We start from the raw sequence: 26,258 nt of genomic DNA on the forward strand, positions 1-26,258 counted from the left end.
AACAGCCCTACCTAGAACATGCTACATGAACACTGATCACTTTTAAAACCTCAAGAGATGCATGTATAAAGTACAAGAGGATGCTGTAGGTTACAATTGTGCCAATTATTAAAAGACATGTCTATCTCCTCCATGGGTACTGCATTTACAATGAACTGGTTTGTTTCAGTAGAGTTCATTGTTCTTACGAAGCTCTCATCCCAAACTACTCAATAGATTAAAAAATTTTTGTAAATCAATACTTTCACAGCACTGTATATACTGCAGGGAAATTCTATGGGCTATACTGTGTGCAGAAATGCAGAGTTTATCTATGGAAGGAATGCCATTGAGCTAAATTCTTGCCCTTTCTTGAGTGATAACATTTCTTTATCATCGCAACTTGTAAAGGTGGGTGTATGATGTGACTACGGATGTGACTGGTGGGATTGGGTGAATGAAAATAAGGTGCGCGCACCTCAAAACAGTTGTTCTGAAGAAGAATCTGTCTTTGTGAAGTTATGTATTATATATCATCATAACAACAACTATTACTAACACTACATTTATATAGAATGGGGTCAGGATTGAGCTATTTCCCTCACCCTGTTGACTGAAAGAGAAGAATACATCAAAAGGTTGTATAAATAACTTTGTAAGAAAAAAGCAGGGGCAAATCACACAGTGAACTACAGAGCTAAATACTAATAACTGTTCTGTACGTGGAAGCTAAGATATATATTCTGCTATATCAATATAAAGTTAGGCACAAATTATACGATGGCTTCTTCAGAAGTAAAAGTTAGAACTCAAAAGAGAGGAGAAAGGAACAGAAATCAATCTGGGACCAACCTGACATTAGAACCTCTTCAGTGTGCCAAGAAAATCAAGACACAATCAATACTCATAAATGAAGCATTTCTTTAAGGAATAAAAGGATGGGGAATGCTGAATTCTTAAAATTAATAAATTAGTGCATGGGTGCCCATCTGCCTCAGCTTGGTATTCTTTTTTAGCAGACAAATACATCTTTGTGAGACATGACACAAGTCAGTATGCTTTGCTTTGCTTTGTTTACTATATACAACTTTTTTTAAAAAAATCCTGAAAGGCATATTCATCTTTCTCCAGATCTATGCTAAAACATCATTCTGTATGAGTGCATTATATTAAAAGGCTGCAAGTGGTAAAAAGCAGCTCAGTGATGCCAAAGTGACTAGCAGCCACTGAATGGAAGACATATTGGCAGAATCAGTGGGCCACATTCAACTCCTAGGGCACAATATTGAAGAACTCCGTTCAGACTCAAGTGAAGCCCTTCTGCACTTGGATAGCGAGGTAGGAATCTAGTCTCAGCTGTTGTGTACCGTTCTTAGCTGCATCCTCTCCTTTGTTTCATGCATCCAAATCCAACTTCACTTCTATGTGTGACATGCCTAATGACTACTTTAGAATAAGCTCCAGATGAGCATATATTTCGAGCTACAGTATTTTAAGTTGAAAACTCAGCTTGTTCCATAAGCAGATTTTTACAGTGGAAAACACTGGCTTGAGGCACCAAGTTTCAGAACTGGCCAGGCTTGGCAGCAATAGGCCACTGGCCTGACGTATCTACTATTACATATAAATAGTTGCTATCACACATTTTCATTAACATATGAGACTGATGGTATCTTGGGAAATACAGATATGAACAATGGATTTGTCCCGAATGCAGCCCTACAACTTAGTTGTCAGCTTTAGACAGTTTTGCATATACAGCAATCTGATTCAATGATTCCTAGGTCTAATTTAATGTCCCTTAAAATTAATGAGCACAAATATGATAAACCCAGTCAGGGAAAGCTGGTCAGCTTAACTCGTTATCTTTGCTTTGCCCTTGCTGGCTTTTCCATATCATATAATTATGCAAAAGATACTTTTGTGCTAGGTTGGTTGGTTGTTTTTTTAAGATCCCAAGAAGATAACAATCACAGGTGTACAACTCCCCCCCCAACAAATTAACAACCCAGTGCTGTACAAAGTTGCCAATCCACTGGTCTATCAGTAACAGTGAAGCAATGTTCTCTGGATGTCCATATGGTGTCAGCAATTGCATTATTGTATTCTACCCATGTGGCTGCAACAAACAAACCAAATTATGTAAATTAGCCCTAAGAGCAAAATTGGCCCAGCATTCACAAAACAATTTATCCTACTGCAACATCTGTTACCGTTCTACAGTGAAGTATTCCTTCCTGGCACCAATGGGTATGAAGAACAAAATCTAGTACTTAAAGTGGTCTATCTAGTGTTTACTGTGAGCATGCAACAATAAATCTTACTTGCTAAAGAACCACTTTTAGAGATGAATGAAAGAAAGAAAGAAAGAAAGAAAGAAAGAAAGAAAGAAAGAAAGAAAGAAAGAAAGAAAGAAAGAAAGAAAGAAATGTACAACATAGCCACAAGTAGGAGAATTACTAGGATTGCATTTCCAATTCAAAATCTTTTGGTGGCAGTTTAAGTCCAAGGGAAGACGTTCCCAGTGGGTCTATCATATTCTGATAACGCACACCACGATGTTTAGCCAAAAATGGCCCCCAATCTGGCTGTGGAGAGCAGACCAACTTGAGCCTCTGTAAGGGAAGGGAGAATCAGTTACAAATACAGATCAGGATCAGTTACAGTAACATTACTCAATGTTAGTCTGGAAAACAATATTAAAGTATCTGAGGTACAGAGTTTGTTTAGCTCAAGATCAATAAATAAAAACTCCATTTACTTATGTAGCCTTCACCATTATCAATTATCTCTCCATTTGAGTCACTAGTAACTAAGCTCAAATGCCACGGCAAATGTTCTCAATTGCTTAACCAAATCATCTGAGCAGTTGGTTCGGGCATCAAGATAATATGACTTCTGCTTAGCAAATTTCTGAAAAAAATGCAGTGATGACCAGGAATGTAATAAACAGCAGGAAATGAAAATATATATATTTTAATTATCATACTACAATTTTATTTCTATCCGCAGGCAGGAAACTAGGATATTTCTGCAGAGTTTGAGGCAATGAAAATCTGAATTCCGTGTTCAAGACATAATTTGGTACATGTTATACAGAAAAAAGGAAACATATTTATGACAGTATTAAAGGGAACAATTATATGTTTACTACCTATTAAAGGCAATTGAGTCTCCATACCAATTATTTTAATTCTTACTTAATTACCACTTTGCAACTTATGCCTCCCTAATCAATTGCAATAAACTGAGAAGCTCAGGAAATATTCTGCTGAAAATGAAATATGAACAAATTGTTTCAGATGGAGTCAGGGGAATTTTGCCCTATCTTGAACCTCACTGGAAGCCTATTTCTCTAGTAAAAATAAATAAAAACAGTACTTTTAAGGATAAGTGCTGTTATAAATTAACTTTGAAAGTTTCTAAAATATCACTCTTATCTTTGTTTGTTGGGGCAGTGGTGGGATTCAAATAATTTAACAACCGGTTCTCTGCCCTAAAGATTTCTTCCAACAACCAGTTCACCAAACTGCTCAGAAAGCTAACAACTGGTTCTCCCGAAGTGGTGTGAACTGGCTGAATCCCACCACTGAGTTGGGGTAATGTGAGAGGCACTAAGCAAAATGCACAAACTGTGGTTCTTCCCCATATTTTACCTATTTCAGTGTGTTCTTCACATTGGAACGATCTAAAGTATAAAATTTTCTGGATATTTCCACGGATTTCTTACAGTTGTACATGTTAGACGTATGTTTTGAATTCATCTGATCACAACAGTCATCCTTCAGATGATGCTCATTCATCCAATGGAAACAATGATCAATAATAACCAAAGAGTAAAACTTTCTAAACATAATTTTGGAAACATATGATAGGCCAATCCTATACTAAATTCTGAAAAAAAGGGGAACAGAATAGAAGGCATAGGAGTTACCTCAATGAAGTTCCCAGGAGCTAGATGCATTTTTATCACAAACATAATAGGAATCCAAATAACAGAGCAAGCCAACATCAACCATCCTAGTACCATTGACCAGCCTGGATAATGATAGGTGGCATAAGTCATTGGCTCCCATTGGTAGAAGCTGAAGGAAAGGATGAACTAGAAAAAAAACATGTGTGATTAGCATCAAGATATTAAATGAATACAGATAATTTCTATGAAAGTGTAAACAATTGTGCGTATAGATATACGACTTCATAATAAATGACTGTACAGGTAATCCTCAATTTACAACACTTCATTTAGTGACTGTTGATTGCAGCATCCCCATAGTTACATGATCAAAATTCACATGCTTGGCAACCAATTCATATTCATGATCATTATAGCATCCCAGGGTCATGCGATCCCCTTTTGCGACTTTATGACAAGCAAAGTCAATGGAAAAAACAGTTCACTTAACAACCATGTTACTAATTTAACAACTGGGTCAAGAAAAGTCATAAAATGAGGCAAATTAACACATTTCTCACTTAGCAACATAAATTTTGGGCTCAATTGCAGTCATAAGTTGACGGCTACCTGTATATGATCAGATTTAAGGCAATGTCACCTAATGTAAATATTATATAACTCAATGGAAAAAGTTAAATATTTTTTGAGTAAACGAAACCACAATATTATATCTACAGTTTAAAACAAGTTATTATTCAGTCTATTGGCAGCATAGCTTAATGTAATTATCTTATTAGTCCACTACATTTACAGTATAAAGAGCCACATGTCCGTATGTTGGTGCATAGCTCGATGTTCTCTGTGAACTGCCTATAGATGCAATAATTTAATGGAGGTTTATCAAAGAGAACATATAAAAGTGGCTGAGTTAACTTCAGATTAACAGGGATCAATTCAAACTGTAAGATTAATTATTTCAAGGTATCAAATATTAGTTTTACTGAATGCCTTAACCAAAAAGAAAAAATGCAAATGATTATAATGCATCTTCAATAACCTCATAATATGAAATATATTTAATTGCTCCATAGCTAAATTGGATCCATCTTTTCCTGATATGGAACAACAAGAGTAATATATTTAGATGAAGATTTAAAAGTAAACAGTTAAAAATGGATCCATTGCTACTCCCCATTCCATTTATTTTGCTTCAATCCACATTCAATAATTGCTGTGTTGTATTTAAAAAAATAGCTAAGGGAAAATACAAGTAACAGCTGCACATCAATGTTGTATTGCTAAGGAACACAAAGGGAAAAAAAGGAAAGCATTTTAGAGGTATTTAGGAAAAAGTCTAAGCTGCAGCCAAAAGTATTCTGTTTGGATCCTGAAATATAAAACAGTTAACCTGCACTATGTTACTGCTGAGAGTCGCACCTGGTGGGAAAATAACTAGTAATCTGGGACAGGCAGGGGATTTGGACTAAGCTGAAGCTCCTTGACCCACTTGCACCCATGTCAACTTTGCAGTGACAGCAAGGCAGAAAAGAGCCAGCCACGTCTGGCACCAACAGCTAAACTGAATGGCAGAGATACATCTTTGCAGAACTTGGCAGATGACTGCCTATTTTCATTTCCCCCAATGCTGCCACAGGCCAATCTGTTCCTGCTACCCCAGTGCACCTGCTCAGGAATAATAAAAGAGAGAGAGAGATGCATATGTATGTATGATGAAAAGAAAAGAGTTTGTGTGTCCTAGATGCTTAATTCTTAGCATTATTTTGTATTCCCTGCAGCAAACCAAATTCTTAGGTTACATGATGTGCTTAACACTGTTGTGTGACTTTCTATAGCAGGGGTGTCAAAATCATGTCATCATGGTGGTGTCACGTGACATGTCGGGACTTTTCCCCCCTTCATTAAACTGGCTGTGGGCGTGGCCAGCATATGCCGCATATACCCCACAGACCAGGAGTCTGACAGTCCTGTTCTAGAGCAATCCATGTAGAAATTATTTACTGCTTTCAAGTCAGGCCAGTTGAATCTGGACCAGATTGTTTCAAAGGCCTGATCATTTATTCAAATGCTGTTGGTTGCTGATGAACACATTATTTACTGTAGGCTGTGCCCTTTTCTTTTTTTTCCAGAAGACTCCGTTCTTTTAACTAACAGGCACTGCCTGCTGAAACACGAGGCTTTAATCTTCAGATGCACTGAAGTTTGGACTTCAGTCACATCTGATAGGATTAAAGCAGGTTCTCAACAGCTGAATGACTTCAATGCATGAATGATAACAACGTCCTTCCAAGTGTTTACTTTGCCTTCTGAAGATATAAAAAAAAAGAGATATGCTACTATAGAATTTATGGATTTAGGAAAAAAATGAGTCTTAAGTCAGAAAAGACCTCATCTAGTTGAGAAACCTTTTTCCCTAATGCAGTGTAAGGACAAACTTTTGTTTGTTTCTTATTCTATATCCTACTGGATTATAGCTGGGAAGGATCACTGTCAGACAGGGATTACCCACCTTTCAAATCTCAATTTTACATATAGCAATACTTTCAGGGATCTCTAACCACTTAACCTTGAAATCCTAAGCATATGTGTAGAGACTAAAGACAATGCTGCTTGGAGCAGAAGAGGAACAAAGAATACAATACAAATTGAAAGCTTCTCCTATGATTTTTTTAAAAAGTAGGCAAAGTTTCCATGCCATAATGTGATGATTTGAGATTACAGCCAACAATTCAGACATAGGAAACCCCTTTTTACTTTCTCACTAAATTGTTAGCTGTATTTAGCAACAATGAGATATGTGTATACTGTGGACAAAAATGCAATAGGTGTAATTGTGTACAAAAACATTTATAAATGAATAAATGCCTAAAACTCCCTCTATGCTGACTTTTAAACAAAGAATGACAAATAAATGCAAACTCAATTCAAAGTAAAATTATTTAAGAGAGAAAGAGAGAGAGAAAGAAATTGACATTTGCCTTTATTTATTGTACTATCTCAAAATGTGTTATGTTTTAAAAGTGGAGTTGCTTCAACAGAGTGACACCTAGTGGCGCTGGGAATTAGCTGTTCCTAAATTCTCCTGGATGTCTGTCTGTCTGTGCTTTCCTTTGGAATACATTAGCTTTGATCTAAAAAAGGAAAGCCATGTTTACTAGAACAATTTGTCACAATTGCTCAGCTTCAATGAATGAATTTGAGTAATGGAACAACTGTTGTTCTAAAAAGTAATGAACATTTTGCAAGAGATGGCACTACCAATTCACAAATATGTTTTTTAAAAATAGTAATTTTAGTGCTGCACAGAAAGCAGCTTTGTGCCATTTCTATTTTTTTTAAAAGCATGTAAACATACAACTTATTTTGAGGATTCTTCCAATTACCTGACACTAATAATGAGATACATGTGAATGTTCAGTGCATTCCAAACAGTGTTTGGATTCAAATTTTTTTACTATCGGTTCTGTGCACGTGGCTTTGTGGGTGTGGCTCAGTGGTGGGTTTCAAAAAAATTTAGAACTTCTTCTGTGGATGTGGCCTGCTTTGTGGGAGTGTCTTGCCAGCCATGTGACCGGATGGGAGTGGCTTGCCAGCCATGTGACTGAGTGGGAGTGGCTTGGCAGTCACGTGACTGGGTGGGCATGGCCAACTTGTAAAATGTAGTGAAACTCACTTAACAACGCTCTTACTTAGCAACCAAAATGTTGGCTCAGAAACTCTGGCATTTGAAGCACACAAGTCTTAAAGCTGTCAAGTTACAAAACCCTTGCACCCCTAACTCTTTAGAAAAAAACCCCCAGGGGTATTCAAACTTGACAGCTTTAAGACTTGTGGACTTCAACTCCCAGAATTCCTCCTCTCACTCTTCATCTTGATGATGTGTGGACGGGCAGGGGACCAGTTCTAAATGGCACTGTAGATTTGTGGAACCTCCTCTATAGAAGAGGTTAGAACTGGCAGGAACCCACCCCTGGTGTGGCTTGATTGGTGTGACAGGGGAAGGATGCTGCAAAATCCCCCATTCCTTCCCCATCCCACTAACCTGCTTTCCAGCTCCATTCTCCTGTTCAGGGCAACAAAAGAAGATTGGCAGGGGGGGAGGGAAATCTATTTGCCAGTTCTCCAAACTACTCAAAATCTCCACTACAGAGTGGAAATTCAGAGCCTGTCTCTAGAGCCTGTCAGAACTGGCTGAATATCACCTCTGATTCCAAGCATAATAATGGTTTGGAATAGACTAAAGAGTGGTTATACTGTTTATGTTTTGCAACTAATGACATCATTCTGAAACAACCTATGCAGTAATCTTTGGTTTCTTTTAACCAGGGTGTTACTAAATGAGCCATATGGCTTGGTTGACATATAATGCTAAGCAATAATGGACTGAGTCACTGAAACCATATCGCATTATGGTTTACTGTTAAGCATAAGCTGGGGCACTGTTTTCATGTACTATATTTGTACTAATTATTTCTGGGCAATTTGATTTCGTCAAGACAATTTAGAAAGAACATCCGAGCAACATTCTGTGCTGTCAATATAAGCCTGAGGTCAATTGCACAATCTTAGCCTTCTGTATCCAAATTTAATGACTATTATATGGGAAAATATCCCCACCCAAATGATCCTGGCATACATATTCCTGTTATATTAATATGCAATCTCACCATTAAGCGGTTCCCACATGGCTATTTAAAAGAAAGACATAAAAGCATCCATTAATTGGAAATGTGCTATGAAATATGCAAGATTTCCACAATGACACTAGAGAAAATTACTATAGAAAGCAAATATTTCTACATGTAGGAAATTGCAATGGGAGCGGTATTTTATTGTGAGTATAGACACATATGCACATACCCACACCCACTTTAAAGGTTTGTTTAATTCATATTTATGCAAAATATAATCTAATATACCCATGGGGAAGAATTCTGGTTACAGTCCACTAAAATTTCTTTTGCTTGGATGCCAAAGATAATAATAGAAGATGCTATGCAGACACACAGTACTTCATTTCAGCACATTTCAATAGGGCTTTTAATGGAGAGTTTCTTGGCATCTAATTAAACTCTACCAGCATAGTGCTAGATAAGAATTGAATAGATTATTTATGCATATCAAGTATGAGAACATGGAAGCCAAGGATCAACATTAAAAGGAAAAATAACACCCAGTGAAGAAGGTTCATGCTGAGGTATATCCTGGTGCTTGAAATTTACATAAATGTAATTCTAGTGCTTAAATACACCTTAGAAGTCTGTATTTTAGCTTCATGATTTTTGCTTCTATGAAAACCAAATTTAACCTAATGTATGTTTTGGCCATTAATAGCAATCAATAGTGAAAAGCTGCCCAGACACACCTATAGAGATTTTTTTAAAATAATTTGATGGCATATAAATACCAGAAATAAATAATAAAGACAATTTCCCCTTTTAATCCCCGCTCCTTGAGTTCTTACTGTTAAAATAGTTGGGGTCACAAAAGCCCAACAGACTCTCCAGAATCTATTTGGTTGGAATCCAATCATCATTTCAATGTCTTCACAAAATCGTTCCAAGCCTGTAAAATAAACACATGTAAATCCAAATGCAAAAAGAGACTGAGCTACAATTAAGATCTCTGGTGATCCCCCTTGTGTCTAATTATAGAAAAAACAGGCACTCTGATTCGTCAGTCAAGCTGTTCAAGACCATAGATATTATGATATCTATAATACGGATTACTCATATGGGAAGCCATACTAATAGGTGAATTACAAAGTTACATTTTATATAAACATTAATTTAATATATTGCAATATAAGGAATAAAATGAACACAACCTGTGGTCTACAGCAACAAGTACTTAAGATTCTTATTTTCAATTCTGAAGCATTTTTTTTATTGATGAAGACATGTGAATATTTAGAAACTTGAGTTGAGGGGTCTCAGTTTCAGAATTCTGAAATTGCTTTCTTGAAAGCAAATTGAACCGAATTTTGGAAAATATGATTCTTTTCTATTTGATTTAGTAATGCTCACAGCTAATATTTATTTTCAACACTGGTTGATTTTAAAAAAATCCCCTTAGATGAACAAAAATCTTTCATTTTTTAATTGGGTACTATTATTTTAGATATTTATACAACATATAATAAAAAAAGCTGTATGTGTTCTAATCTCAAATCAAGAGTAAAAATTAGGGGGATGGAATTTAAGAATATTTTGGATATAAAGCTTTGGATTCTCCAATAAGGAAAAGAAATCAAGGCCTGAAATTTAACTTTGAAATTGTTCAACAGCAATACAATATTATTGTAAATGTAATGTAAAATACCACAAAGAAATCCAGATAGTTTTCCATTAGAAACAGAATTGTTTCTTTTGATGGCAATAATGTAGACAGGGCCATCATTTCCACATTATTTCAGTCCATTACTTCTTTTGATTGCCAGGCCTTTGCAAGACTTTCACATTATCTAGTTTGCTGCACCAGTTTTATGCACACAGCAGGTATATTTTTGCCTTAATGAAAAAAGGACTAATATTGAACTGGTGCAGCTTCCTTTTCAGTCTTGCAATTCAGCAACAGAACACCATCCAGTACCAACCAACGATGGATGGATTGTGTGACTTCCTTTTCTTTGACTTGTTCATCGCCATTCTTCACATCTCTTTATCACTAAGCAAGCTCAGTGACAAATGCTTTCCAACAGGAACTCACATAACACTGAATCACTGCAACAAACATTAATTATTCACTCCCAAAGTACAAAACATCCCATCTCGAAAACAAAAACAAAAATGTGTGACTTTTCTTCTGGAGAGAGTGACAGAACAAGGCTGACTGCTGCTCTGAATATGTTTAGATATTACTCCAGCATGAAATCTCAACCTTTCATATACACCAGCTTCTGTTACCACAGCAGCAATCTATCATAGTAGATGGAAAGTGTATAATGTAAAGGAAGGAAGAAAGAAAGAAAGAAAGAAAGAAAGAAAGAAAGAAAGAAAGAAAGGGGTGGAGAGAGAGAGGGATGGAGAAAGGAAGGGAGGGAGGGAGGGAGGGAGGGAGGGAGGGAGGAAGGAAGGAAGGAAGGAAGGAAGGAAGGAAGGAAAAGTAAGTAGGTGTTTGTGTGTCAGTGTGTGTACCAGTGGTGTGATTCAAAAAATTTTACTACCGGTTCTGTGGCATGGCTTAGTAGAAGTGGCGTGGCTTGGCGGGTGTGGCTTGGTAGGCATCACAGGGGAAGGATACTGTAAAATTTCCATTGCCACCCCACTCCAGAGGAAGGTTACTGCAAAATCCCCATTTCCTCCCAATCAGCTGCGACTCGGGAGGCAGAGAATAGATGGAGGCGGGGCCAGTCAGAGGTGGTATTTACCAGTTCTATGAACTACTCAAAATTTCCACTACCAGTTCCCCAGAACTGGTCAGAACCTGCTGAATACCATCTCTGGTGTGTGCATGTACACATGCATACTTCTCATTGCTCAACAATGCAGTAACCATTAATTTGATTCCCCTTTTAGATGCTCTTCATTCAATCATTATATCTAAGACATTCTTCTCAGGACCTTAATACAACATACCAAAAGCCAAACAGATTCCGAGTACCAAATGCTAACCTTTCTCCGATAGTAACACGACAACAATAATAGAATGTTTAATAATCATTTCCCTTTTTTAAGGATTCTAAAAGCTTGCTGCCGAATGAGCTTATTGTATGGATTCTCCTAGATTAAAACCTAAACTAAAGTTTGCAAGAAGGAATTCAAGGAGACATTATTGATAAAATAGATACCAAAAAAGCAATCAGTATGGAAAAAAAACAAGACAACAACAAACTATAAAACTAAAGCCTTTTTTTGCAGATTCAAGATTAATATGTCTCTTTTTACCATCTATATATTCTAATGAGAGCCCTTTGTTTTACAGCAGCAGGAATGCATCAAACCTATGCATTGTTAGTGGATAGGTTAGCTCAGGGGTGTCAAACTGGTGGCCCGCAGGTCAGATGTGTCACGCGCAGGCCACGCTCACCCACCTCCACGAATGGGAAAAACATTGTGAAACATCACATGATGGCAACGTGACATGGTGAATTTGACACCCGTGGGTTAGCTCACTGTTAGCAGATAAGTTGGCTCAGTATTAGCAAATAGATCTGCTTCTAGAGTTGTCTGATCTAGATCTAATTCATCTCCCAATTATCTCATTTCTCCATAAAGAAGTGAGCTTCTCCCAGGAATGAAGAGCTGGTAAAGTTTTTGAATCTCTCTGTATTGTCAGCATTTTGGCTTGAGATGTTGAAGTTCCTCCCTCTTCCTTCTCTAGCTCAGGAAGAAGGGAGAGAGGAAGAAGGTTGGAATATCCACAGTCTGAATGGAACAACCAAATGCTTTAGGAATCTTGTTGTTCATGCCTGTTTCTTCATGTCCCATTGGATCATAGGATGCTAGGACCCCCTAGCATCCTATGTCCCCATTGTTTCCCAGAATTGCCCAAATTCATGTTCATTTCATTGATGATGCTATCTAACCATCACATAATCTGCTGTCCACTTCTCCTTGGGCCTTCAGATTTTCCCAACATCACAGTCTTTGCCAATGAGTCTTTTCTTCTCATTAGATGGCCAAAGTATTTGAGCTTCAGTATCTGCCCTTCCAAATAATAGTCAAGGTTGATATCTTTTAGGATTGACTATTGTTCGCTACTTGCAGTCCAAGAGACTCTCAAGAGCCTTCTCCAGCACTACAATTTGAGACATTTTTCATATTTGCATCATCAGAAATTGAGAGGTATCAAAGGTCATATTTTAAAATCCTAAAAAACTTACATAACATTATCTCTTTTTTAACAACCTGGATTGTTGTGAGTACAATAAATCCTCACAAACCTGTAGGGGACCCTGGATATAATATACTTTTTTTGTTGTTCAGATTTTGCCCATTTTTCATAGATACTGTCTGTTAATTAATTAAAGAATTTGTGGATTAAATCAAGATTTTAATGAAAATGGGGCATTTACAGCCATTATGTAATTATGCAAATGATGTAAATTTATAATATTAACCAATATTCAGATTCAATAGATATCGTCTCTCTTAACAGCCCATTAAAGTTTTACTGTTTATATAGCTTTTGGCCTATAATTGTGCCAAAAGTCACATCTATTCACGCTTTCTTCTAATGAATTAAAAAATAAAATGTCCAAGCTCAGTGTGTTAATGCTCATATAAAAACTAACCCTGCTAATGACAAGGGATTTAACACCATTATCATAAATAGCACCAAATGTAGTATTTAAATTTTGTCTATCAGTTAAAGTAAATGAAATGTTCATCAGTTTGTTTTGTTTTTAATCTGGCTTTTGCTTTCTCGTGTAACAGATATTCTAATAATTGTATTTATTTTAAATTATTGCATTGGTGTTTTCTGGGGTTCTCTGCATTACCTTGTCACCAATTGCCCTTCTGCACCACTTAAATTTTTAAAGTTTGAAACAGTTTAAACATATTACTCATGAATAAAAAATATAAAATGTTGATGAGCTATTTCCAGATAGTCCTTTTGTTGGGACTGTTTTTCACATTGTAATGACTCCCTCTTTATTACAATTTTCACAATCTGATTATAAAACCAATTATAAGTTGTGAGACTAAAGACACAAATCTGATTGTATTAATGGAGATGGAGGAGTAAGATTGAACTTTAATGGAATTGGGTGAAGAGGTTTCTGTTTACTTGTTTGAGGTGGGAAGAGGGTATCTCTCACTTTTGGACAACAGTACTGTTAAAACATCCTAAGCCAGTGTTTCTCAACCTTGGCAACTTGAAGATGTCCGGACTTCAACTCCTAGAATTCCCCAGCCAGCGAATGCTGGACATCTTCAAGTTGCCAAGGTTGAGAAATACTGTCCTAAGCATTCAGAATGCAAAGGTCCTGAATAAAAGTATATAACAGAAAGAGCAGTTAACAAAAGTACACAATTTGTTAGGCCCAAGAATCAAGAACCAAGTTTGTTCAAATGAGTGCAGGTTTAAACCATGTTAGCTCACTTCAAGACTCTGAATAGGTAAGGCAAATTGGTGGTAGATAAGAATCAATGGAGTTCAGGGGGCTGGACTAGATCACTTGCGGGTGCTAAGGGACTTCAAACTGAGCCCGGTCATTTCCTAAACCAGAGGTCTTCAAACTTGGCAACTTTAAGACTTGTGGACTCAAACTCCAAGAAGTCCACAAGCCTTAAAGTTGCCAAGTTTGGGGGTTCCCTGTCCTAAACAATTCTAATCTTCTCTACTTTGGCTTTGGCTATTCCAAATAAGTTACAAACATTCTTGGAACTCTCAATAATGTCCGAAATAAACCTAGTTTTATGAATGAAGGCAAACCTAGTTTTGATTATGCTCTCAAGAAATAGGAGGGAGAATGGAGTATGTTAAATTAGTTTAACTTAAAATCCAATTTATTAATTTGATTTATGGATTGTTTAGGTCTACTGCTACAGGACCTCTGCATCCCAACCATTCGCTTTTCATTTAATAAATTAAAATGTATATAGGTATACCTTATACATATAGTATACAGCATATGAAATGGATATCATGTTTTCTGAAAAATTATAACATTGAATTAACCATCTTTCAAAAGAAAAACTGATTCCTTTCCCTTGCTTCCTGACGTTTCTAATTTAAAAATCTAATTTAAAAATGGAAGAGAAATGAAATCTATCATAAAAGCCCTTGCCAGATACAATAACAACATGCCCATTAGTTTTAAATGCTCAAAGAAAGGTGTTGCCTAAATGTTAAAGAACTTAATTCTCTACAGTTAAAACATACAGCATATCAAATTGAAAGAAGTATTTAGGAAAAAGAGAAAGAGACAAAATCCAAAACAAATTAGAACAAAGGTGTAAATGGCATTTGCCAAGAACTGAGATGCTTTTACAAGGGGTTAGTCTGGAGGATATCACTTCGGAATTTTGTTAATGTGCTACCGAAAAGAGAATCACTCTAAAATCAAATCCTGTTCAATTGAGCAGAGTGAGGAGTAAAAAAATAAAATAAAATAAACTTTGAAGCATAGCATCTTGTTACAGCTTGCAGATAGTCCTCGACTTAACAACAGTTCATTTAACGAACATTTAGTGGCTCTGAAGTGACTTATGACCATTTTTCACATGACCTTTCCAGCATCCCATGATCATGTGATCAAAATTCAGATGCTTGGCTACTGGTTCATATGTATGATGGTTGCAGTGTCCCGGGGATCATGTGATCAGCTTTTGCAACCTTCTGACAAGCAGAGTCAATGGGAAATCCAGATTCACTTAACCACCCCGTTATTAATTTAACAAAGGCAATGATTCACTCAGCAGCTTTGGCAAGAAAAGTGGTAAAATCAGGCAAAATCACTTAACAAATGTTTCATTTAGCAATATAAATTTTGGGCTCAGTTGTGGTTGTAACTCGAGGACTACCTGTACTTTCAACCCTGATTGAGAACGAAACGGAAGTACAATGTTATCGTTGTTGCTATTACTGCTATTATTATTTTCATCCTATACAACTCTTTCCTGAGATTAGTCCTCTACAACAGCAGTCACCAACTAGTGGTCCGTGAGAAAATTTTGGTGGCCCGAAGAAAAATTATTTGCATTTTTTATACTGCACTAAATACTAATTATCTTTTTTAAAAATTCATATTAGTGGTCTGTGGGATTTAAAATTATGAACTTAGTGGTCCCTGAGATCCAAAAGGTTGGCGACCCCTGCTCTACAAGGTAGAGCTGGTGTAAACTACTCCTGGATCCAAAGGCACTCTCAGACTACATCATTTTGGGGACAATGCAGTAGATTTCATCTCATCTTTCATATCAGAACCTCTACAATCACAACCTCCATCTTATTTGGATTTACATTTTGCATGCCTGCAAACAGACATTTAGGGAGATAAGGCAAGAGCAGTGATGTGCAGAATGTTGTGTGGGTGTCATCAGTATATTCATAACACTTTACACTGGACTATATATCAGAATAGTTGCTATCTCACCCTTCTTCACTATCATTTTTCTTACTGCTATCAACTTAAATATTACATATTATTGAGAAAAATGATTGATGTTTCAGAGAAGCGACAGAGGTTTCAAAGGCGACCGCAAGCTGTGATAAAGTCATTCTTCCCAATTTCACCTTCAGTTAAAGTGAAATTGCAGATATTTATTTTAGAAACCAATATAATCTTTTAGAATGGAGATGAAGGGGGAAAAAATACTGTATGGGTACATGCAGTTTAAGGGTGATTCACTCAAATTCCTTTGAATTCCTTAAAAACTATTACAAAATGAAGATTGATGTTATGTAACTTGGTTCTGTGAGTTCTGCATTAATATGCATTATTGTTTAAATTTGCTTGTGGTCTACTACATGCTTTTGATTTTTTTTTTCAACACTGAATTACTACATTTTTATCCTTATATTTTGCTTGCCCTCCTTAGGTGGGCTTGCTCCAGAACCTTTGTTTTATAAATAAGCAAATCAATCAGTTGTTGAGAACAACGAGCATGAAGGGATAATAAGAGCCGTGTGATCATAACAACTGACATTTCATTTGATATCATCTGTACCTCTGTTAAGAATAACCCTATTCTGTCAGGTAGAATTTGTTGTACTTCTGCCACTCTGTGGCCAAAACCAGAATAGCATAGAAGTTTCATTGGTTATGGAGAATAACTCAAAACGCATTTTCTTTAACTTTTTCTGTTTCAATGCACTGCCTTCCATTAAACTGTAAACAAATTTTATTGTAATGTACTGTTTAGCCATTGTTGTACAAGTTTTTTCATTAGCCAAACTGAAAAGACTATCAACAAGAACAGGGGTGAAATGCTACCAGTTCACCCAAACCTGTAGTAAAAAAAATGCTACCAGTTTGGGTGAACTGGTATTTCAAGCAGGATTTACTGTTTTCTAGGTAATCTAAATTGCATGGCACAGCGGATTTCCCCTTCCTCATTGTTTTACTTACCTTTGCAGGTGTGCCTAGTAGCAGGCTCTGTTCACCTGCCCGAATGTCATCACATCCATTTTTTATGCTCAGCGCATGGGCGCACGCGCTCACATTTGTGAACCAGTAAGGAAGGTAAGTAGATTTCAACCCTGAACAAGAAGTATTATTTTCTGACATATGCAGCTTCCCAGAAGCAATTAAAGAACTAAATAGGATTTCCCTTTAGATATGTTGAACTTCAAGTTCCATAATTTCAAGGCAGCATGTTTCTAACTGGCTAGAAATTACAATAGCATTATAATGTAATCTAAATTATCCAAAGGGCTTTACGTCAGAAAAGATTACATCTTGATCAAAGACACCAAAACTCTTATGTTTACAATTAAAATACCATTCAATACCCTTAAAAGGAATACATGCTTAATAATTTTTATTATAATATTTAATTAGTATTCCATCCTGTTTTTAATATTTAATTAGTATTGTATCCTGTTTTTCATGAAGGAATTTAAGGTAGTATACATAAGATATGGTCTGCTCCTAGTTTTTCTCTGCAACACAGAGAGTAAGTAGAGATTGCTCAGGATTTCCCATGATATATCTAAGAATAAGGTTGAACCTTAATCTCCCAAATACTAATCTAACAAGAAAACCCGCAAATGGCTGAGTGATTATAAGCACTATGGGAGGCACCACATATAGCATGTTTTTCTGCATTAGATACTACAACGACTTGGATGGTCAGTCAAGAGACCATGTCCAAAGCTGAAGAGTCATTTAATCCCAAACTTCCTACAGTCCTAATTAATAAACATAATGGTAAACTGGTCTTATAAGACATTATAGATGTAGTGGGGCATAGTACTGAAACATGGTAGTCAAATTACAAGGTATATAGTTGTTCCTGGTTGTTCCCAAATTCTGTGGGAAACACAGGGAGCACCCTATGGAAGAGGCATGGCCTTGTATGTGAAAGGGACTATTGACTCAAATGATCTTCACATCCCCCAAGTGGAAGATCAACAGAATCACTCTGGGTAGAAATATCAGATCCTAAAACAAGTAAATACTGGAAGTGTACTATTATCCCCTTATCAAGATGTTAGCTCTTGAAATGGAGAGGGATATCAGAGAGACATCCCAAAAAGGAAGTCTTGTAATTATATGAGATGAATGTGCATTCAAGTTATGACCAAGGAAATATTCTTAGATATTATAAATGACTGTCTGCCAGAACAGATAGTCACGGAACTGACCTAAAGAAAGGGGCAACGCTGAACCTATCTACCTGCTCAGGAGAAATATATGTAGTTGAATGAATTTGGGATAGTTACTGTAATGCCATAAAGCTGAACATTGAAAAAAGCCATAGCCTCGCTAGCAAATCCCGTACAGTCCTATTAGACTTCAGAAATATAAACATCTCAAAATTAAGAAGACTAGTGAAACTCGGGAAAAAATATCAAAAGGGTATCCCCCAGAAAGCTTGATTGTTGTTTAAAACTTCAATAAGACACAAATAAGGAAAATGCCCCTAAAGTCCAAGAAAAGTTCTGCATGGTTCATTGACATAGTAAAGGAGGCTATGGGCGCCAAGAAAGTATTGATTGAAAGTAGAAGACCTGTCTTAATCAAGAAAACAAGAAGCAACATTAACTCTAAAGAAATGCAAAGAGACAATGAGGGAGCCAAAAAGAAAATTTAATAGGCATGTTGCCAAAGCTGTGAAAACACATAATAAAAAAATTCTTCAATATATTAGAAACAGAAAACCAGCCAGGGGAACCATTGGTCTCTTGAGCCAGTGGTCTCCAACCATTCCTGCTGTGCAGACTGACAACAGTGGTGGCAGTGCATGGTGGCAGTGGTGGAGGAGGGGATGTTTCATGCATTCAACCAGTTGCACAGCCCAGTTCCCAATGACCCACGACTCAGTACCTGTCCACAGCCCAGGGGTTGGGGACCCCTGTCTTGAACAATGAAGGAATCAAGTGTGCTAAGAAAATTGCAAAGAAACTGAATGAATGCTTTGCTTTTGCCTTCCTAGGAGCAAAATTGGGTGAGATTCTCAGGAAGAGACTCAGATGAACTGAACTATATTATAATGGGAACAAGAAAAGAAGCACTAGACTACAATGACAAACTGAAATTCAACATGTAATATTGACAGCATCTATTGATGGGTTAAAATCCAAGTCCATAAACTTTCTAACTAAATATGAAACTTGTCTTTACACATGGCCTTTGAAGAGGAGAAATGGAAGATGTAACTCCAATTTTTAAAGGTTGGATTAATTTATGGAAATCACTGAGATTATTGGCTATTAGCCTTGATGTCAATGAGACTATCTCTGAAGACCATCTGCTGGGAGATTAGGGGGCAATGGATTGACCACTATAACAACAGATTGCTGAGCAAGATGAACCCATGTTCTTATGTTCTTAACCTAATTAGCTTTTGAGCCCAATACAATCAGTCAGAGGTTGCCACCAGTTGAGATTGTTAAAGCACCTTTTTATATTCCAAGTCATAAAAATAATCAAGGAAAGAGAGAGAGGAAAGATCAAATAGGACATTACAAGTGTTTAATCTAACTGAATCTGTATGAGAGGGTCAGATGGAATAAGTGAAAAGTAACATTTGAAAAGGGTATCAAAGCAAAAAAAAACATATACTCTTTAGATTAAAGGGAGAATAAAAAAGAGAACAAGTCAGAGGATAAAGACTGAACTAGAAAAAGTTTAAGGGGAATGAATTATGCTGGTATCTCTCAGTTTCTACTCTGAATCTCTATTTCTTTACGAATTTTGCAATAGTGTTGCACAGAGCTTGATCATTTCTCAGTGAAAGAGAGAAAAATTCCTGACCATTTGACTCTTTCCATTTGACTCTTTCCTATATTTTAGGTTTGCTGTATTAGTTTAACATAGAAGTAAATCACTTTTCCCATAGATAACATATTCCCAATAATTGTAGGGTAATGCCTGGGGATAAGAGAAGCAAATAGCAACTATGAGCCATGGTGGCACAGTATCTAGAGTGCAGAAATGCAGGCTACTTCTGCTGACTGCTGATTGCCAGCAGTTTGGTAGTTCAAATCCCACCAGCTCAAGGTTGACTCAGCCTTCCATCCTTCTGAGGTCAGTAAAATGAGGACCCATATTGTTGGGAGCAATATGCTGATGCTGTAAATCGCTTAGAGAGGACTGAAAAGCGCTGTAAGTCAGTATACAAGTCTAAGTGCTATTGCTATTGCTACTTGACATTCTGTACCAGAAGCAAGAAGATAATTCCATTTTTATCCACTCTAAGGAGAAACATAACTTATAAGAATATTCCTTTATGGGAAAGCTTTCCTCTTCCAAGTAAGTCTGCAATGAGTTTCTATTGCAATAAAATAGCACAAAGAAGCAATACAAATCTTGTTAGGAGGTCCTAAAGTTGAAATGTCGTACAATATTTCTAGTGAGTATTCAATTCATTTGCAATCATTCAATTTGGAAGATGTAAAGAGTTGCCTGTCATTTAAATGTTTCCTTCTTGAGACATACGGCAGCATGCAATCACCCATTTTATAAACAACATCTGGAGCAGTGTTTCAAAATATTGCTGTATTTCAAAGCTACATGAAAACGAGGAAAGCGCTTTACTTCAAATCTATACCCAATATAATCCTGGTAGGACTATTTCCAACTTCAGAATCTGAGATGTGTCGGCAGCTTATTTATTTATAAATCCTTCTCTTGACTAAAGATACATATGTCTTCCATTGGTTCCCATGGAAACAGGGTATGTGCATCATTTGGCTTTGAAAGGTCTTGTGAATAGTTATTTCTGGGCTAATCTACAGTATTGGCAATTTTTAGAAAGTGAAATCTTCTCACAAGTGATATAGGCTTATTTAGACAGATTTCTCATTCCTTCTGGTAAAGCCTGGAATCTTTCAAACCATCATGATTTTTGGGTTGTGTAATTGTAACAAAGAAGACTATTTAAATCAAGGTCTTCTCACTTGTGTTTAGGGAAAAGTACCTCATTCATTCATCATCTGCTGTAATGGCAAAATGTGGGCCAATATAGTAAAGAATTTATAATTTATAATATAAAAATTTGTTATTTATAAGAAAGTGCTCTTGAGATCAATGATAAAAAAAACCAAATTAGTCTGCTATATATTTCATATTAGCACTTGTTTTTAAAAGTAAAAATAAAACTATCAGCATGGAAGATAGATATAATAACTTTTAGAATCTTCCAATTTAATGGCAATATACTATCAGGTAACACCAATTATCAGGTGACCAATAGCTGGTACCTGTGAACAAAATATTCCTTTGTTCTGTTTGGGTGTTGTCTGTTTGACAACACCCCTGCAGTTATTTTTATAAAAATGAAATTCCATGAATGTGCCAGGTTCTAAATTATAGCTAAAAGCCTCTCTTAGAAATCCCAGATCTCAACATGCATACCGGACCAATTATAAATCTCCGTAACATTGAAGGATGGCAACAGGACATTAATAACAACACTCTTTATTGACATCCCTATTGACCTTTGGTAACAATGCAGTGTTACTAAACACCATCAGCCTCTTCAGGAAAAGAGGTTGCTGTTGTAAGCGGTAGATAGAAAATTGCTTTTTCTATAAAAGGAGATTTAGTCGTACTGGATGACCTAGAACATCTTGTGGCATTATGGAAAGCAGGCAAACAAAATATACAGGGGAGGATCATCACAGTGGAATAATGATATTTATGCAAAGATCATATATATGGAAATCACACTTCACTTTTAAAGTCATAAACATGCTAGAGTTGTCAGTAACAGCCTGTTCTACAATAGTCAGACTAAATTAAGTAAATTTGATTTTTAGCTTAGATTCAGTCGTTGCCACGCATGTCTGTCTGTATTAAGAAACTTTGCTGTCCAAGACAGATATATGGTCAATTCAAAGTTAATTGCCAAAAGAAATGTCTTAATTGTCTTAAAGTACCTGCAAGAGCAGGATAGACGACATTGTCACAGGCAATACTTTTTTAGGCAATATTTGCAATTACACAATGGAAGAGGGGAAATAGTGATGTTATCAAAAAGGGCAGGCTTTTTAAGGAGGGGGCTGAAGTTTCTTCTTGAAAAGCATATTGAGCTATCAGCCATAGTTTACTAGAAAAATTATGTCAGCCAAGATCAGAAATTTGCCAACAAATTTAGCACTGCTATTCTTGGGATTCCAAAGAACACACAAATGTATTCCACAGGATACACATTCGTATCCTAGAGAAAAAAGAGTTATGAACATTCTTCCAATGGATAATAATTAATATTTTCTGTGAGTAAAGCTCGGGTCATTCTTTGTAAGAGATGGTAATCTAAGAAGGATGAGGAATCAATAATATCATCTCCATTGGCAGGATCATGAAGTCTTCCATTGATGGAACAAGTTCTTCCATTTGGAGACAGCAATTACCTATTCTACTGGTCATAATTCTGTTGTTACCATTTTGTATTTTCTATGAATGCATCTTTGTAATTAAGCTCAAATATGCCATCATTATTCAGTCATATATTCCAGTTAAAATATTCACGTGGATTGGCCTTGAAAAATCATAAGAAATACATTAATTTGTAATCATTTTAGAACCCTAATCTTGACTGCTGCACGCCTACATACTTATTTGAGGGCTGTATTAATTAGTGTAGATTATATGCTTCATTATTACTTTTATATCTCTTACTAAGTCATATTCACATTAATGATAAACTTGCTATCTATTTACTGACTTAATCAGTTTTAATATAATTGTAACAGTACTAAACATTGCCCTTGATAGAATATCCAAAAATATTTGGTTAAGATTCTTTTAGACATATATTTTGAAATGTTAAATGAATAACATTTTAAAACTTGTATTTGTGGAATTATCTGTTACTTATCAATATCCCAATTTCACATGTAAGAACTATTTGCATAACCTAAGGATAACATATCCATTTCTTACCATAAATGTACGAAATGCCAACAAGTTCAAAGATGGCTATTATAACAAGAGAATAAGATGCTGCATAGGTGTCCACAAGCTGCAACATGTACATCCCACCCTAAAATTAAAAACAAATAGTTATTAATAGAAATGCCACTGGGTGGGATGCAGTCAGCAGGAACCCAACTAATAATTACGGTAAGAAAAAAAATACAATTACTGCTGTTTTGTTATCAAGCCACATCTCACTATGAAAATACAAATATGAAAATATGAACTATAAATATAGACCTTTTCAAGAATGTCTATTTTTGATAAGCCTTTACAAAAAAAATGGGGGGAGGAGTAGCCAAAATGAAATGAATATCAAATTAGGTTTTTATATGATGGCAGAGCTTTTCTATTTGAAATTCCTATATACACTAGAACCATGAGAGCAAACCTATGGCACGTATGCTACAGGTGGCACGCTGAGCCATTTCTGAGGGCACGCGAGGTGTTGTCCTGTCAGCTCCAGCACTAGAGGTAGGTTCCTACCAGTTCGCATCAGTTCGGTAGAACCGGTTCGTCAAATCTACCGAACCGGTTAGAAGAGGTTCCACCAGTGGACCTGGAAAGCAGGCCACACCTAAAGAAGAGGTTCCAAAAAATTTTGAAACCCACCACTGTCCAGCGCGCATGCGCATACTGGCCAGCTGCTTTTTGGGCTTGATTTTCAGCTGTTTTTTGTCTTCCAGAGGCTTCCTTGAAGGCTGGGTAGGGAGAAAAATGGCCCAAAGGGACCCACCAGAAATCTGGAGGCTTCAATGAGCCCTGCGTGTGTGTGTTACAACGGCATTGGAAAAAATGACTTATTTTCACACTGTTGCAGCATCTCCATGCTCACAAAATTCAGGCATTTTGCAACTGATTCATATTTATAATGGCTGCAATGCCCTTGGGGTCATGTGATCAACTTTTGTGGCTTTCTAACAAGTAAAATCAATGGGTAAGCCAGATTCACTTAACTACTGTGTTACTAACTTAACATCTGCACTTATCAACTATGGCAAGGAAGATTGTAAAATTCACTTAACAATGGTCTCGCTTAGCAACTTTAATTTTCGGCTCAGTAAGTCAAGAACTACTTGTATATGCTTATCGGGGCCTTCAGAACTGTCATACATTTTCATGATCAGTGAAATTTCTCTTCAAACTGCACTTCCTCTGGAGTTAATCTACTCTTAGAGCTGGTTTTTCTAATTGGATCTGGCACATAAACAGCACATAATGTAATATATGTTTACCTGAGTGATCATAGGAAAACCCATGATGAAAAAGGAAATGCAGCATCCAAGAGTGAACAGTGGCTTGTGGGTTCGTAAATACTTCGGAAATTCATCTGAAACAGATGTCACTATGGTTTCAATAGTGGCAAACTGAAATGTCAAAGAAGAAAGAAAAAAATCAGTAGCAATCAGTGAGTAAAACATCAGATTTCTGGTTAGTTTGAACATCATATTTTAAGGGAAATCCCTTATCTCACTATGTTTCTGCTTTGTCCATTTTATATTTTACAGATTAAAAATTAGGAATGAATAAATTATATTCATGACAAACCTAAGTATTTTAAGTAAGCCAAATATTATTAATAAAGTACAGATCATTTATTACAGTCGAAAATTAAAATAAAAAAAGATGGGGAGAAAATCATGTGTCATTCAAATGATTTACAGAAGCAGTTTTCATCTTAAACATTAGCTACCCAATTTCACCACATTGATTCTTCTTAATCTCTTGTCATTCGCTATGTTTATGACTTCAGCCTTTCTGGAACAATAATACAGGTGGGTACACAGCATCCTATTCTCCCCATTCACCAAGTTGATCTAAATACATTTTAAGCCCTCCCATTCTTCCATTTTGCTTCAGTCCTTATTTGGATTTCCATCTGTTTGAGATTGAGATTTAGATTTATTAGATTTATATGCCGCCCTTCTCCCAAGGACTCAGGATGGCGTACAACAATTAAAAGAAACACATAATATAAAAGTTTAAAAAAATTAAATGGAATATCCCAAATCCAATTAAAATTGACAATACATTTTTTTAAAAAAAATTCGAATTAAAATTAACAGTGATCAATACTTTATTTTGTTTTGTTCAGGCCAGGCTGGCTTTCTGGGAAAGCCAACTTTTTGGGCGCGTCGGAAGGACCGGAGGTCGGGGATTATATGAAGCTCCGGGGGCAGCTCATTCCAGAGGGAAGGCGCTCCCACAGAGAAGGCTCTCCCCCTGGGGCTCACTAGCCGACACTGTCTGGCCGACGGCACCCTGAGGAGGCCAACTCTGTGGTTTCGCACTGAACTATGGGAGGCTACAGGTGGCAGTAGGTGGTCTCGCAGGTACCCTGGTTTGAAGCATGTGAGTGATATGCTCCATACAGTTCTGATTAATGTTCTGACACACACACACCCTTTTTTATATAGCAGTTTAGCAATTGTCTGTAATTGATAATTAGTCTATAGATACTATTAGTTTATTTTTTTTTATTTGATTTCGATAGCCACCCATCTCAGCAAGGCTAGGAGGTTTGCAATTCAGAAACATATATTATACAATTAAAATCTTAAAACATTCAAACCATTAAAATGCCAAAAAATTAAAACTTCTAATTTGAGTCCATATAAAGTACAACATCTGGCCTGTTAACTATCTATCCAGGAGGCGGGCCTTTGGCACATGTAGCGCCCTAGGCTCAGGAGCATAACAATATCTTTAAAGCTTTATGGAAGGCTGACAGGTTTGAGGCCATTTTAATCTCCAAAGGGAGAATGTTCCAGATAGGAGGGGCTGCTGCAGAATAAATTTATATTCTAATTCCTGTCAGCCAACATTCTTTGGTTGACAGGATCTGCAGCATGGCCATCCAATTTGGTCTAATTGGAAGGGTAGAAATTCTTGGGACAAGGTGTTCCAAGTCATTAGTTATTTGTAAACCAAAGGCAATTATAATAATAATCTCAAATCCTGTATAAATGAATTCAGTGTCACTTACTTTGAAGAAACATGTATAGCATCATCAGTTGTATGCTAAATTTGTCAGAAAATCTGTGCTGAATCCCAGCCTGCAACCACTTACATTAATTCAATGTACTGTTGACATTCTGAACTTTTAATAAACAAACTGGAAGTCAAATTAAAAAAAAAATATCTACCATTGTGTCCAATCCAAGTGTAAGAAGCATCAAGAAGAAGATTATAGCCCAAAATGGAGAAAGTGGAAGCCTAGTTAAGGCTTCAGGATATACCACAAATGCAATGCCAGGACCTAGAATTCCAAATAAAATAGACAGAAATCATATTGATAGCTTAAATAAGAAGCATCCTTTGAATTGTGCG

General features: G+C 36.4%; 1 protein-coding gene across 1 annotated transcript in view; it reads right to left on the reverse strand.

Moving 5' to 3' along the window:
- Window positions 1–2,438: 2,438 nt before the first annotated feature.
- SLC6A5 (solute carrier family 6 member 5) overlaps window positions 2,439–26,258 on the reverse strand; it is a 63,800-nt gene continuing 39,980 nt past the window's right edge. The window contains 6 exon segments of the mRNA XM_032212970.1: window positions 2,439–2,594; window positions 3,914–4,081; window positions 9,360–9,460; window positions 22,896–22,995; window positions 24,164–24,295; window positions 26,075–26,187. Of these exon segments, the coding sequence (XP_032068861.1) occupies window positions 2,439–2,594; window positions 3,914–4,081; window positions 9,360–9,460; window positions 22,896–22,995; window positions 24,164–24,295; window positions 26,075–26,187 (770 nt within the window).

This window comes from Thamnophis elegans, chromosome 1, assembly GCF_009769535.1.
Source record: "Thamnophis elegans isolate rThaEle1 chromosome 1, rThaEle1.pri, whole genome shotgun sequence".
In the NCBI taxonomy this organism is placed as follows: domain Eukaryota; kingdom Metazoa; phylum Chordata; class Lepidosauria; order Squamata; family Colubridae; genus Thamnophis; species Thamnophis elegans.